Raw genomic sequence first — 14,542 nt, 5'->3', positions numbered from 1 at the left:
ATGACACCTGATGCTTCCTGACTTAATCTTGCTCTTCAAAAATACGCTTCCCTGGCCCAAATGTAAGTGGTCAGCAGGAAATGTAAACAACCAGACTACTGCATTAGTCATATGAAAGACCCCAGCTGTGAATTCTGATACTTTCTAGATCCAAAATGGTATTACATCTGGACTTTATTTTCGATAGTTCCCTCACAGAGCCACTCTTCCATTTCAAACAGAGAAAACAGAAGACCGAGGTCTGATTCTCACATTTTGGCTGCCACGGCTGAGCTGGTGGGACCATCCACACAGTACCCAAAATGTGCAGAAGGTGCTCATTTCATGGGTTATTGATGGATGGACGGAGTCGCTTTATATGCCACATTTATCCACATTTCCCATTAGCCAGCTGTGTGCCTTGTGAAAATCAGCTCTAATCCGCTGAATTGAAAAGCTCGGTTGAACAAAAAACCCCTCTTCAGATTTTCCACACATCTGATAAGATCTAATTTAGTGGGGAAGGTTGTGTTTTTGCAAGGCACCGCTGTGGAACAATGAGAGTAGAGGGAAGGATTAATCAGTATACAATAAGATCAAAATGTGAGTCGGGTGAAAGTGTGGATGCAGTTAGTTCAAATTAAGTCTGATTATAATCAGTGAGGCACGTAAGGGACCCCTGACCATTAGGTCCAGTCGCGGACGACTCTGGGGTTGTGGTGCTCATCCCGCTTTATTGGCTGAGGGAGCCGGCGTACAGCTTCCGGGTCATGTGGCCAGCATGACTAAGCTGCTTCTGGCGAACCAGAGCAGCACACAGAAACGCCGTTTATCTTCCTGCCGGAGCGGTACCTATTTATCTACTTGTACTTGATGTGCTTTTGAACTGCTAGGTTGGCAGGAGCAGGGACCGAACAATGGGAGCTCACTCCGTCGTGGGAATTCGAACCGCTGACCTTCTGATTGGCAAGCCCTAGGTTCTGTGCCACCCACATCCCAAGGCACCCATCCATTTTTGGCCTGTGGGTAGGCAAAATTTAAAACAAGCAAAACAAACAAGTTTGAGAAAAAATTGCAGCTCACCTCCTGCACAAGACTCAGAGCACTCTGTGAAGCCTTCATACTCCCAGTCATGGAGTTCGTCAAAATCCTGCGAGCCTCCATAAAACACATCGGCCTCTTCGGGGCTATATTCGCTGGTCTCCCCATTGCAAGGGCCGCCATAACAAGCTCGTTCGGAGGCTGGTTTGGGCCCTTCACATTCATCAATGGGCAAATCAGCCACAGATTGAGAGAAGGAGAGCAGAACTTGGCACTTCACTAAGCGGACTTGGATTCCGACCCCACAGGTCACGCTGCAGGCAGACCAGGTCTCCGGAATAAACCTACAAGGAAAAGCAAACATAGGAATCATCTCTCTAAGACAGTGGTTTTCAGTCAGGGCACCTTGAATGGTGCATCACAAGGCAGGTGCATCGCAAGGCAGTAGTTCTCCAGACAAGACAAAGTACATAAAATAATACAATACAAATTGAGAAACAGAGACTAGAGGGTGGGGCAAGGCAGGTGGAAGGAGGCCTTGCCAGACGAAGTCTCTCCTCACACCTCAAGGGAGCTGTGGACTCAAAAAGACTGAAAACCTTTGCTCTAAGGCAGGCATAGGTAAACTCGGCCCTCCAGATGTTTTGGGACTACAACTCCCATCATCCATGGCTAACAGGACCGGTGGTCAGGGATGATGGGAATTGTAGTCCCAAAACATCTGGAGGGCTGAGTTTGCCTATGCCTGCTCTAAGGTATCTGGACCTCTCTGCCAGAGATGCCAAAACTGTAACTTGAAACCAATATTATTTGAGAAGTTTGAAGGGCTCCTTCCATTCATGGAAGGGACTCAGGTCCAATGGAAGCTCCTGTTTGTTGAAGAAGGCAGGTTTGAGGAGGCTGCATGCAGGGGGAAGGGGAATCGGTGAATACTGCAACCCCCCTTTTTAGTGTGAGCATCCTGTGAGTGGATTCAACTTAAGTAAAGAAAGATGGTCCCTTCGCAGTGCGCAGGAAATGGGCCAGATGACTTTAAGGAAAGTCTAGCTTCATAATTTTATAATTCCACAGATTCCTCTTACCAAAAACATGACCACAAATTAATGAAGGCAAAATGGCTCTACTATTAAAAAAGCATGTTAAGTTCATGCAGCACACCCTGTTAAATGAAATAATGGAGACGTGCATAAACCACATGCTCAGAGCAACAGCAGAAAAGAGAAATGTATAGCCTGTAAGGAAACTCTTCTAGGGAATGAAAATTGCTGCATAAACTATAATCTACTCATTATTAATCATTTCACTGTGCACAGTAATTCATAACTGAAAAGCAGGAAATAACATCAGGAAGTTATAGTTTTTCCTGCTTCCTAAACAGATACTTTGCATTTTGAGTTATGAGCCTAGTAGGGTAGGTTTATGCTATGTAATAACTTGCTTCAAAGGCATAAAGAGAACCTGTGGAGCTGAGAGCAATAAAACATACAAGGTTGCCATTAGAAAGTCAACATTTACTAATAACAACCATATTTCTGAGTTTGGTGATAGTGCTACTTTGCTGTGAAATAAATTCTTAATATACGCTTATGAGTTACTCTGTAGTACAAAATTGTAAGAGATATAGTCCAAGCTTATTCATCTATTTGGAACGAGCAACACTTGACTAGTCAGAGTGGCGGTAAATCAAAGTGCTACTTGCACAGGGTTACAGCGATAACAGAATTAATATCCTATGAATTAATATAATCAGGATCACTGCGCTTAGCATGGTCTTGATTATTTGAATCTCAGTGAATTAGCTCAGAACGGAACTTAGCACTGAAATAGTAACTGGATCAAATGGCAGTTCCATACATGGAGCTAACAATCCTATATATTTCTGATGTTCAGGTTATGAGTGCCATTGATTATGCAACTACAACGGCACCACCCACAAATAATTATTACAATAATTGTAACAATGCAATTATTATCATTAGACTTGGAGGGGGGGGAGCTCCATTTGCAGAAGTACTTTTTTTTTTTTTAAAAAAAGAAAACTACTTAAGGTGAAGAAATAACCTAGTGAGGACCAAGCCTACTCAATAGTCACAGAATGCTGACTCTTAGGAACGGAAATGTAAAACAGGTGGGGAGAAAGTGGATGGAATGGGGTGGCTTGAATATTGGAAAGCGTTTCCTCTGGATTGCGACATTTTGTTTCAGGTCCAACTTGTATACAGAGTGAGGGGAGAGACTTCACCAGGCAAGGACTTCTTCCACCTGCCTTGCTCCACCCTCCAGTCCCTGCTTCTGTTTGTACTGTACAGTGGTACCTCGGGTTACATACGCTTCAGGTTACATACTCTGCTAACCCAGAAATAGTGCTTCAGGTTAAGAACTTTGCTTCAGGATGAGAACAGAAATCATGCTCCAGCGGCGCGGTGGCAGCAGGAGGCCCCATTAGCTAAAGTGGTGCTTCAGGTTAAGAACAGTTTCAGGTTAAATACAGACCTCCAGAATGAATTAAGTACTTAACCTGAGGTACCACTGTATTATTTTATGCACTGTGGCTTGCCGTTGTTTTACTGATTGAAGTTTAGAAATTATTTATTGTAATTGTTAAGAATGGATTTCTGTTTGATTTTTTATATGCTGATATTATTATTCTATACTAATGACTGTCGAATGTTACTGTATTTGATGTAGGTTGCTTATTTTAAAGCTATGTTTTATTATCACATTTTTGTATTGCATTAGATTGTTATAAGGTGTACATTCTTTGTTTCTTCAGCTTCAGGTTACATACTCCGCTAACCCAGAAATAGTGCTTCAGGTTAAGAACTTTGCTTCAGGATGAGAACAGAAATCATGCTCCAGCGGCGCGGTGGCAGCAGGAGGCCCCATTAGCTAAAGTGGTGCTTCAGGTTAAGAACAGTTTCAGGTTAAATACAGACCTCCAGAATGAATTAAGTACTTAACCTGAGGTACCACTGTATTATTTTATGCACTGTGGCTTGCCGTTGTTTTACTGATTGAAGTTTAGAAATTATTTATTGTAATTGTTAAGAATGGATTTCTCTTTGATTTTTTATATGCTGATATTATTATTCTATACTAATGACTGTCGAATGTTACTGTATTTGATGTAGGTTGCTTATTTTAAAGCTATGTTTTATTATCACATTTTTGTATTGCATTAGGTTGTTATAAGGTGTACATTCTTTGTTTCTTCAGCTTGTAAACCGCCTTGAGTATTGTAAGATAGAAATATGGTATACAAATTAAAAGTGATGATGATGATGATGATATTTTTGCTGCTGGATACATTTGGGACGACAGTCACAATCACACCCTGCTTGTGAACTTCCTGAGGCATTTGGAAACATATTTGCAGGGCAATTATGATCTTATGTGCAGGAAGCTTTTGAGGAGCGGTGAGTGGGAAGCATTCAAACCCACAGTATTGCTTCTCCTGATGCTTCGGTAGAATAATGCTGGTAGAACAACTCTGGTAGACCTGATCTACATGACTTATGCCCAATTAACCCAAACCATTAGCTATTTATTGCTATGAAATGTGCACTCCCACCCAAACCAGTTTGGCTTTCCCAAGAGAAACTTGGAACGGTACCCTGGATTTAAGTGCATGCGATAATTAGCAGAAAGATTAATTGCCACATTCTCATTTTGTTCACATTAAAACTCAAATCATCACATTGTTTGTTTGTAAGAGCTAGGCTATAAAGGCTAGTATGTAGCTTGGACTGTAGAAACCAACAACAAAAATTGATTATATCCAGAACTGGATAGCCAGGCAAACACCTTACATCTGTAATTAATAAAGTTGTGGCGTGATTTGAATCAAAGAATGTTGTCACAAGTTGTCATTCAAGCACATGCATGTTGCAGAGTCATGATGCCTGGGCATGCAATTTCTTCTGCTCCTTCCACAAGCTCCCCAACTGCCTTGTCATCTTGGGTTACCAGCCAGAGGAGTAACTGCCTGATATACCCAGCTTTGTTAACAATGCATGTATCTCCAGACCATGGCTAATGCAAAAATAACCATGCCTAGCAAATAAGTTCACAAATCCTTTTTTTCAAAAGCAAACAAATAAGCAATGTCCCTAATTAAAATTAAAATGTAAAATTAAATTCTCGAGTTGCAAAATAAAATGCCAAATCACGCCCCTGTTTGATGTGAAGCTCTGTGCAATCGTTTGACAAACTCTTCTTCCTTCAGGCAGGAAGGTCTGAGTTCTTTTAACTTATAAAAACGAACATGCTTCAAATTCAACATATGCGGTTAAGGAATATTGCTCCTGAGATAAAGATCGCCTCGTTTATAAAAACAACAATGTAACGGGGCCCTACTATTTTAAACAGATATTAGCAGTGAGAATGTCCACATTTTGTTTTGGCATGGAACAATCACATTCATTTATCGTTAAAATCCTCTAGAGCGAAGTGGGGTGGTTTGTAGTCAAAGCTTTGAGAGAGCAGTGGCAAGAGAAATGGAGAAAGACAAAGGGAAGAAATCGCACAAGTTGATCCAATGCCCTGGCAGCTGAGAGGGAATTTTCCCAACTGTTCCAAAACGCAATGGACTGCAACCATAGGAAATACACCTCCAAAGAGATATTTTGGCCGACAGAAAGCAGTGCAAAAACAAAAGGGAAAAAGTATTCGTAGATAATATCAAGAGCAATATATACATAACTAACATCCTCGCTGACAGCCTCAGATCCTCCAGGGCACCTCTAACAACCAATTTTCATCTCCTCTTTCATCTAAATATGGAATGTTCAAAAGGCTTCAGGATACATCATCTCCTTGTAACCATTTCCAGAGAGGCAGTCATGGGATCCTTTGCACAGCAAAAAGTCATGGGGCATCTTTGAAGACCAACAAGTTTACTATGGGATAAGGTTTTGTCGATTGCAGTCTACTTCATTAGATGCATGGAGTGTTATCCTGAGTTGCAATAATAATAATAATAATAATAATAATAATAATAATAATAATAATAATTTATTTATACCCCACCCATCTGGCTGAGTTTCCCCAGCCACTCTGGTCGGCTCCCAATCAAGTGTTAAAAACAATACAGCATTAAATATTAAAAACTTCCCTGAACAGGGCTGCCTTCAGATGTCTTTTAAAGATAGGATAGCTGCTTATTTCCTTCACATCTGAAGGGAGGGTATTCCACAGGGTGGGCGCCACCACCGAGAAGGCCCTCTGTCTGGTTCCCTATAACCTCACTTCTCGCAATGAGCGAACTGCTAGAAGGCCCTCGGCACTGGATCTCAGTGTCCGGGCTGAATGATGGGGGTGGAGACGCTCCTTCAGGTATACAGGACTGAGGCCGTTTAGGGCTTTAAAGGTCAGCACCAACACTTTGAATTGTGCTCGGAAACGTACTGGGAGCCACTGCTTGTAACAACCCTACAAAAGAAGTCGGAACCATATTTTTTTTAAAAAAGTTATCTTATTCATTACATCCATATCACGCCTTTACTCCAAGGCAGTCAAGGTGGTCTTCATAGCTCTCCTCCCCATTGTAACCTCACCACAACTAGGGACAGGCCTGAGGTTACCCAGGGAGGTTCATGGCTGAGTGGGAATTTGAACCCTGGTCTCCCATGTCTGAGTCAAGGAGGAGGAGGGAGAAGAAGAAAAACTGGGTTTGAGAGTTTTGGATTTGGATTTGATATCCCGCTTTATTACTACCCGAAGGAGTCTTAAAGCGGCTAACATTCTCCTTTCCCTTCCTCCCCCACAACAAACACTCTGTGAGGTGAGTGGGGCTGAGAGACTTCAGAGAAGTGTGACTGGCCCAAGGTCACCCAGCAGCTGCATGTGGAGGAGCGGGTAAGCGAACCCGGTTCACCAGATTACCACTACACCATACTGCTTAATTGTGTTCTCCCTAACAGAGAGCATGTGTTGTGGTGGGGTCCAGCAGGCCACCCCACTGTTGCTGGGCAGATCCGTTTGGATGGCCACAGGCAGTGATTGGGTAATTGAGTTTCTGGGGAAATTTCGATGTTGCCATTTTGGGGGTGGGGTCAAAGGTTTTAAATACTGGACACACAGCTTTGGGCGTCCTCTTTTGCTGCGTGCACTGGATCCCTGGAGTCCCCATGCACTGCACTAAACTGGCGCAGCAGTGACTTGCTTCTGTGGCGCCAGAAATCGCGTCTGTACAGACGCCAGAAATCACAGGCATGTGCACTCACACACGTGTGCGATCTGGCCCATGGAGGGATCTCCGCTGGAGTGATTCAGGACTTAAATGGTTCAGGACTGGAATAACTCAAGGCCCCCCCCCCCCCCGATATGAACCAATTCAGATCCTGAAACTCTTCTTCATGTGTCTCCTCCATGAGAGGTCTGGAGGGTGGCAACATGAGAACAGGTCTTTTCTGCAGTGGCCCCCCTTTGTGAAATAATAATAATATGTTTTTACCCAGCCCATCTGACTGGGTTGCCCCAGCCACTCTGGTTCCTTTTTTTCAAATCCTTAGGCACAAGGTGAAAACATTTCTCTATAACTGTAGCTTTTGGCTGATTAACATTCTATGGCCTTTTAAATTTGTTTGTGGGAGGTGTGTAATTGGTTTGTTTCTGTTTTATTACTTATTCCGTGTTTTCATTTTGTATTTCTATGTTGTGAACTGATCTTCAGAAGAAGGGGAGTATACTAATTTAAACAAACAAACATATAAATACGTGTTTTTGCTATGTTGCTACTTACTGGAGCAATTCCGTGTAGAATGAACGCGCAGATCAAGTACATTAAGATGCAGGTAAAAGTTCTGAAAACACATCACCTGTCTAGTTCCTTAAGCCCTTTTGGTAGGAAATCTCACCTCTAAAAGACTGGCTCTAAGCAAGCGCGGCTTAACATTTAGGAATTATTATTGGGCGATGGCATACTACTGGCCTTTCTGCAGCTACGTTGTTCCCTGTGGGTTCTATTCAAATAGATGCATGTCAGGAATTTCCTTTTGTTTCTTATTGAATCAGCCCCATCACTTAGCCGGTGCCATCTGGCATCCAGATATTACAGTTTGCCCACCCCCCTTTTGCTTTATTTTATTTTATTTTTACAGCTCACACCAGGTTATTTATGGCAAAATGTTAAAAGCTGGATATCGTGTTAACATACAAAAGTTTTTTTCAAGAGTTTCAAATCTTTTAGAAAAAAAACTCCCCCCAACTCGGCAAACTCTCCAACGAAACAAGTCAGATGAAAACTAATGAAAAGTCCCTGACTTTTTCAGCCGCGATGACTGTGTAGTGGACTGTGTTCAGGTTGTGTAGTGGGCTATGAAATCAGGCCTCAATGAAGAAGGGAAGGATGAGACTAGCCAAGTTCTGAACGGTCTCTTTCACATACTAAGTCATAAACTTTCCCAAACATCAAAGTGATAAAGTGGCAAGGAACAGGACATAAGGAGTTTATGACTATGTTTTACTCACTGGTGGATTTGTTGTTTTCAGCTACTTTTATAATTTACATCTACATTTCCTACACTTGCTTTTGAAGGTAGCATTCCAAGGAACACAGTTCCTACCTAGAGAGCAGTATATAATGACATCAATGGAGTTTCTCTTTCCTGCGTGTTTATTATATGGCTATAGTCACTGGAGGATTAAAAGGACCTAGCTGAGGTTTAAGCGAACACACTTTCCAATCTAGAATCATAAGGCGTTACCTCAGGCAATTCGCAATACTGCAAAATATATTATGACTCCCATTTTACAGCTGAAGAAACAGCTCTGCTGTCAACAGCCCTGTTGAATAGAATGGTGCCTTTAAACATCTTCTTAAATTACTGGATTCCTTTCAAAAAACATCACAGAGGTCAGATATTAATGCATAGGAATGACCGCTCCCCGCTTAAAACGCCCTTTGCGTGGATGCGTGCAGCCTCTAGATCTGGAGCGGCTCCATCAGCATAGGCTTGGCTTTGCCTTCCCTCAGGTGGGATACCTGGAGGTCTCCGCCTACCTCAGTCAGTTGTCCAATCCCATCAGACCAGGCCAGGTAGGGGAGGGATTACCTGCCCAGGTTGTGAAAAGAGCAGGATAGTGCACACCCCGGAAATGATCTCTTGAAGAAGGTATAGGGTTATAAAGATTAGGACTAGCTGCCTGAGAAACAGTTTCTATTCAAATGCGATTTTGGTTTTAAACGCAGTGTAAGATAGTCTCTATGGGAGTATATTGTATTTAATTACGGGGTGTCAAAGTTTTTAGGGGGCTAACCAGGTTGGGATAGCTGGGATAGCTGGCTTCTTGGTTTCTGAATGTCTGATGTAGATTTTCAGTTCCGTTGTTCTGTATGGGACAATGACAATAAAAATTATCGTATCGTATCATATTGTATCGTACTCTAATTAAAAAAGAAAACAGGGTGTCACAGTACGGAGCTTTCATACTGGTTTAGATAGCGCTTCTAGCAACTGCAGTTGCATGCAACGTTTTGCCTGCATCTATAGATGGAACTATGCATGAGTCCATCAGGCCCAGTTGAGATTATAAACTGATGAGTGGGAGCTGCAACATAATGTTGCAGTGTATTTCCATTTGTGGGATGGTTCAAGTTCAGAGCTCCATTCAGCTCGGAACAGTGCACTGTCCAGACCGCTCAAGAGATGGGATTGAAGGAAGGGTGAGGGAAAACAAGGACGCCTCATTTTCCTTGCCCTCCCCCTGATATAATGCTAGAGCTCTTAGACACAGACTCACAGAATTGTAGAATTGGATGGGACCCCAAAGGTCATCTATTTCAACCCCCTGCAATGCAGGAATCTCAGCTAAAGCATCCATGACAGATGGCCATCCAACCTCTGCTTAAAAACCTCCAAGGAAAAAGAGTCGACCGCCTTCCAAGGGAGACCGTTCCACTGTTGTATGTCTCTTTCTGTCAGAAAGTTCTTCCTGGTGTTCAGTCGGAATCTCCATCCTTGTAACTTGAAGCCATTGGTTCAAATCCTGCCCCTCCAGAGCAGGAGAAAACAAGCTTCCGCCATCTTCCATTTGACAGCCCTTTAGATATTTGCAGATGGCTAGCATCCCTCCTCTCAGTCTCCTCTTTTCCAGGCTAAGGATACTCAGTGTGGTGGGCCCGGGGGTAACCCATGAAACGCAGTCCTGGTCCAGTCCAGAATCCGAAGGTTCCATTAGGAGTCAGTCCGACAGGTCCAAGGCAGGACATGAGGCAGGATACCAGGCAAGGACAGGTACAGGATCTCAGGCAGGCATACAGGTCTGGCATACAGCAATGTTGCTCCCGCAACCTGGGGCGGGGTCCGACAGCCTTTTATCTTTGTCAGGGTAGCGGCTGGTCCTGATCCCCCAGTGACTCACCTCCCTGTTTCGCCCAAAGGCAAGCACTCCCCCTGTGAGTACTCAGCTCTCTCCTTCTCTCAGACCTTAGTCTCTGCAGCTCGGGAGATGTCGGTGGGTTACTAGACCCAGGGGCTGCCTCAACCTCCCCTGACCCAACTGGTAGTGGAACAGCTGTAAGTGATGGCCCAGCTGAAGGCAACGAGGTAATCCCTGCATCTGCAGCCAGGGCAGGCTCAGGCGCCTGACTCGGCCCAGCTGGTGTTTGTTGCAGGGGAATCTGTGCGGACAGGGACTCTTCAGGATCAGGCCCCAGACTTGGTTCAGATGATGCCTGAGGCAAAGGATCCAGTGCAGACTGAGACTCCTCTGGTTCCGAGTCCAAGCCAGAGTCCCAGGCCATCAGACTCAGCCCCTCAACCGTTCCGAAAATATTATATTCCATATTTTCTGTTGTACCTTATTCCAAAATCCTTACAAAAATCCATTTGTACCACTATTCAGAAATCTGTTGTGCTGTCATTTTTAAAAGAATGCAATAACTATTCAACACCAAGCATTAGGGGAGGTTATTTTCCCCTCACGAAGCAACGCCAACATTAATTCTCAACATTCAGATCCAGACTTTTGTCAATAAGTCCGTGATCATGACTTCTTCTGGAGTTGTGGCTTCTTCTAGCTTATTTTTTTAGTGCTCTGCAGCAGAAATATGGGCTATGATTCAAATCAACCCTTTCCAGTGTAAGCAACGTGATCCTTGTTTGACACACACGCACCCCGACACTCCCATTATACAATTGAAGGGTAATTATAGTTTGTTAAATACGTATTTAGAAAAGTGGTTTACTAGTAGACAGAAAACTGCAGAAATCCAAAAACTGGGCTTCCAAATTAAAATAAATAAAAACAGATTCAAACATGTATCTGGCACTTGGCTATAAATGAACAAAAGGCACATATGAAATATATAATAGCTCTGAAGTATAACTTCATCATAAAATGTAACAGCTGACAAATATATATTTACATACGATACATATAAATATAAACATAACTATGATCTTGAGTATAATATTGTACATTTCCTCACTGTTTCCCCATGGCTTCAATTAAAATTTGCGCGATTTCAGGTCAGCCATGCCAGCATGGCAGCTTTACTATCTCAAAGACAAATTTTATGAGATGAAAATATGGCTCTAACATCAATCAAAACCAAAAATTGTCTCCAGGAAGGCTAGATATTTTTCAGCTAAATGTGTTTTGGAATGTGAAAGGTTCAGAGTCTAAAGGACAGCTGAAGCAGCTTGCACAAATCCTGCTGCTTTTCTGACACCATGAGGAAGACGTTAATTTTTCCCCCAATCCCAGGGCCAGTTCAAGACATTTGGCCGCCTGAGGCAAAGGAGAAGATGGAACTCCATCCTAATTCAATGTTCAGAACCCAACTGGGGTTTGAATTTTACTTCAACGTTGATGATAGGAGTAGAATCCTGCGCCACATCTGGGACAGCTGTCCAGATAAGGGGCCACAGGAGGGAGAAGTGGCAACAGAGTCAGTTGCCTTACTCTGCCTAATATTAGGGCCGGCCTTGTCCCTTTCACAGTAGCAGCAGTTTTCAGAAAAGGTGATAGTGGCTGAAAGAGTAGCATTGAGGAAAATGCTTAGGTGACCCTTCTCCCCTGTGGCTGCTTTTAAACAAATAAAATATATGCTGTTGTTTAGTCATGTCCGACTTTGTGACCCCATTTAGCTCATGCCAGGCACTCCTGTCTTCCACTGCCTCCTGCAGTTTGGTAAAACTCATGCTGGTAGCTTCGAGAACACTGTCCAACCATCTCGTCCTCTGTTGTCCCCTTCTCCTTGTGCCCTCCATCTTTCCCAACATCAGGGTCTTTTCCAGGGAGTCTTTTCCAGTGAGCAGTCAGGGCTGATTTCCTTCAGAATGGATAGGCTTGATCTTCTTGCAGTCCATGGGACTCTCAAGAGTCCCCTCCAGCACCATCATTCAAAAGCATCAATTCTTCGGGGATCAGCCTTCTTTACGGTCCAGCTCTCACTTCCATACATCACTACTGGGAAAACCATAGCTTTAACTATACGGACCTTTGTTGGCAAGGTGATGTCTCTGCTTTTTAAGATGCTGTCTAGGTTTGTCATTGCTTTTCTCCCAAGAAGCAGGCGTCTTTTAATTTCGTGGCTGCTGTCACCATCTGCAGTGATCATGGAGCCCAAGAAAGTAAAATCTCTCACTGCCTCCATTTCTTCCCCTTCTATTTGCCAGGAGGTGATGGGCCCAGTGGCCATGATCTTCATTTTTTTGATGTTGAGCTTCAGACCATATTTTGCGCTCTCCTCAGTCACCCTCATTAAAAGGTTCTTTAATTCCTCCTCACTTTCTGCCATCAAGGTTGTGTCATCTGCATATCTGAGGTTGTTGATATTTCTTCTGGCATCTTAATTCCGGAAGATAATTAAATCTTAATTCCGGCTTGGGATTCATCCAGCCCAGCCATTCGCATGAAAAAATATACTTCACATCTAATTTGGCATTTATCAACATCCCGTGAGAAACCACTTCCCATTTCAATACAGTAGGAATGGAAGGGAACCTTATGAGAAAGTCTTACAGGGCTTGTTCTTTAGTCCCCACCCCACCCTGGATAAATTGTAATATTTTAGCTTGGCGAATCAATGACATTCTTTAGTTTTTAATGTTTGATTACCATACTTTTCCATGTATAAGATGAGGGTTGTTTTATTTGTACACAAAAAGAATATTAAAAATCGGGGTTCGTCTTATTCACGGATAGTGCAGAGGGGAGACGGTGTTTTGTTTCAGCCATGAGCAGCAGCTTGTCGCTGGTGACTGGGTGGGTGATTGGTGTCTGTGGCAAGGGCTGTTTTGGATTGGCTCACCAACTCAGGGCAACCCCACCAAAAAAGCTCAACAACTCTCGGCCATTTCCCCCCATTTTCTTAAAATGTAGTCCCCCAAAATACATGGGGGGGTATTATACACAGAAAAATATGTTAAGTAAAATGTCATATTTCAAGGTAAAGGTAAAGGGGACCCCTGACCATTAGGTCCAGTAGTGACCGACTCTGGGGTTGCGGCGTTCATCTCGCTCTATAGGCCGAGGGAGCCGGCAGACAGCTTCCGGGTCATGTGGCCAGCATGACTAAGCCACTTCTGGTGAACCAGAGCAGCACATGGAAATGCCATTTACCTTCCCGCCGGAGTGGTTCCTATTTATCTACTTGCACTTTGACATGCTTTCGAACTGCTAGGTTGGCAGGAGCAGGGACCGAGCAACGGGAGCTCACCCTGTCGCAGGGATTTGAACCGCTGACCTTCTGATCGGCAAATCCTAGGCTCTGTGGTTTAACCCACAGTGCCACCCATGTCCCATTTCATATTTCAAGGTGGGAACCTCTAAACCAGTGGTTCTCAACCTGTGGGTCCCCAGATATTGTTGGACTACAACTTCCATCATCCTTAGCCCTGGACTTGCTAGCTAGGGGTGATGGGAGTTGTAGTCCAACATCATCTGCAGACCCACAGGTTGAGAAAGGCTGCTCTAAATGTTTAAGTGAGAGACATTTTCTGAAATGAAAATTTACTTGGTGAAAGCACCCCATGAACCTTGGGAGTGCAGGGTGTGTGGAAATCTCAGATCCGATGGCCAGAGTTCACAAGATGAATTGCTGTAAACATGGCATTTCTGTGATGAATGTGATATCTAGGCTGGCTCTGAGCTAGCATAGGCTGGAAGCGGCAAGTTTTGATGTTTGTGTGTGCTTTCAAACTCATGCGAAGCCTGAACTGTACAGTTATGCGAGAGGTTTTGCACTGCTTCCGCAACGGAGAGTTTGAGTCAGCTCTTATTCACCAGTTTACACGAACCAAAATAAATAAACTCAATCAGCATGCACAAAACCACTTCGGCTACGAGTGAAAATCAGCACAACTTGATTAAAAACCTCAGCTGCTACAAGCTTAGAGGGTCATAAAAATAAGCCCTCTGTGAATCAACTTACTCGGTTGTTAGAGCTACATCATGTTAATTGTGGTTTAACTCCTCGCAAGAAGACACAAATCAGCCAGGAAGACTTTCAAGTTAAGGGCAGGATTATGGGGTATGGAAAATATCCTAACTTCAATGGGGTTTAACTCCATTC

The 14,542-nt window shown here is 43.5% G+C and overlaps 1 protein-coding gene across 1 annotated transcript in view; it reads right to left on the bottom strand.

Moving 5' to 3' along the window:
- Positions 1 to 14,542, bottom strand: part of ADAMTSL1 (ADAMTS like 1) — a 257,653-nt gene that overhangs the window by 104,323 nt on the left and 138,788 nt on the right. The window contains exon 14 of the mRNA XM_083718246.1: positions 1,063 to 1,364. Within this exon, the coding sequence (XP_083574372.1) occupies positions 1,063 to 1,364 (302 nt within the window). The remainder of the gene's footprint in view (positions 1 to 1,062; positions 1,365 to 14,542) is intronic.

The sequence above is a fragment of the Podarcis gaigeae genome (assembly GCF_964106915.1).
Source record: "Podarcis gaigeae genome assembly, chromosome: 17".
NCBI classification, from domain to species: domain Eukaryota; kingdom Metazoa; phylum Chordata; class Lepidosauria; order Squamata; family Lacertidae; genus Podarcis; species Podarcis gaigeae.
The sequence above is the reverse complement of the archived record's forward strand: the minus strand, read 5'-3'. Positions and strand labels throughout refer to the sequence as shown.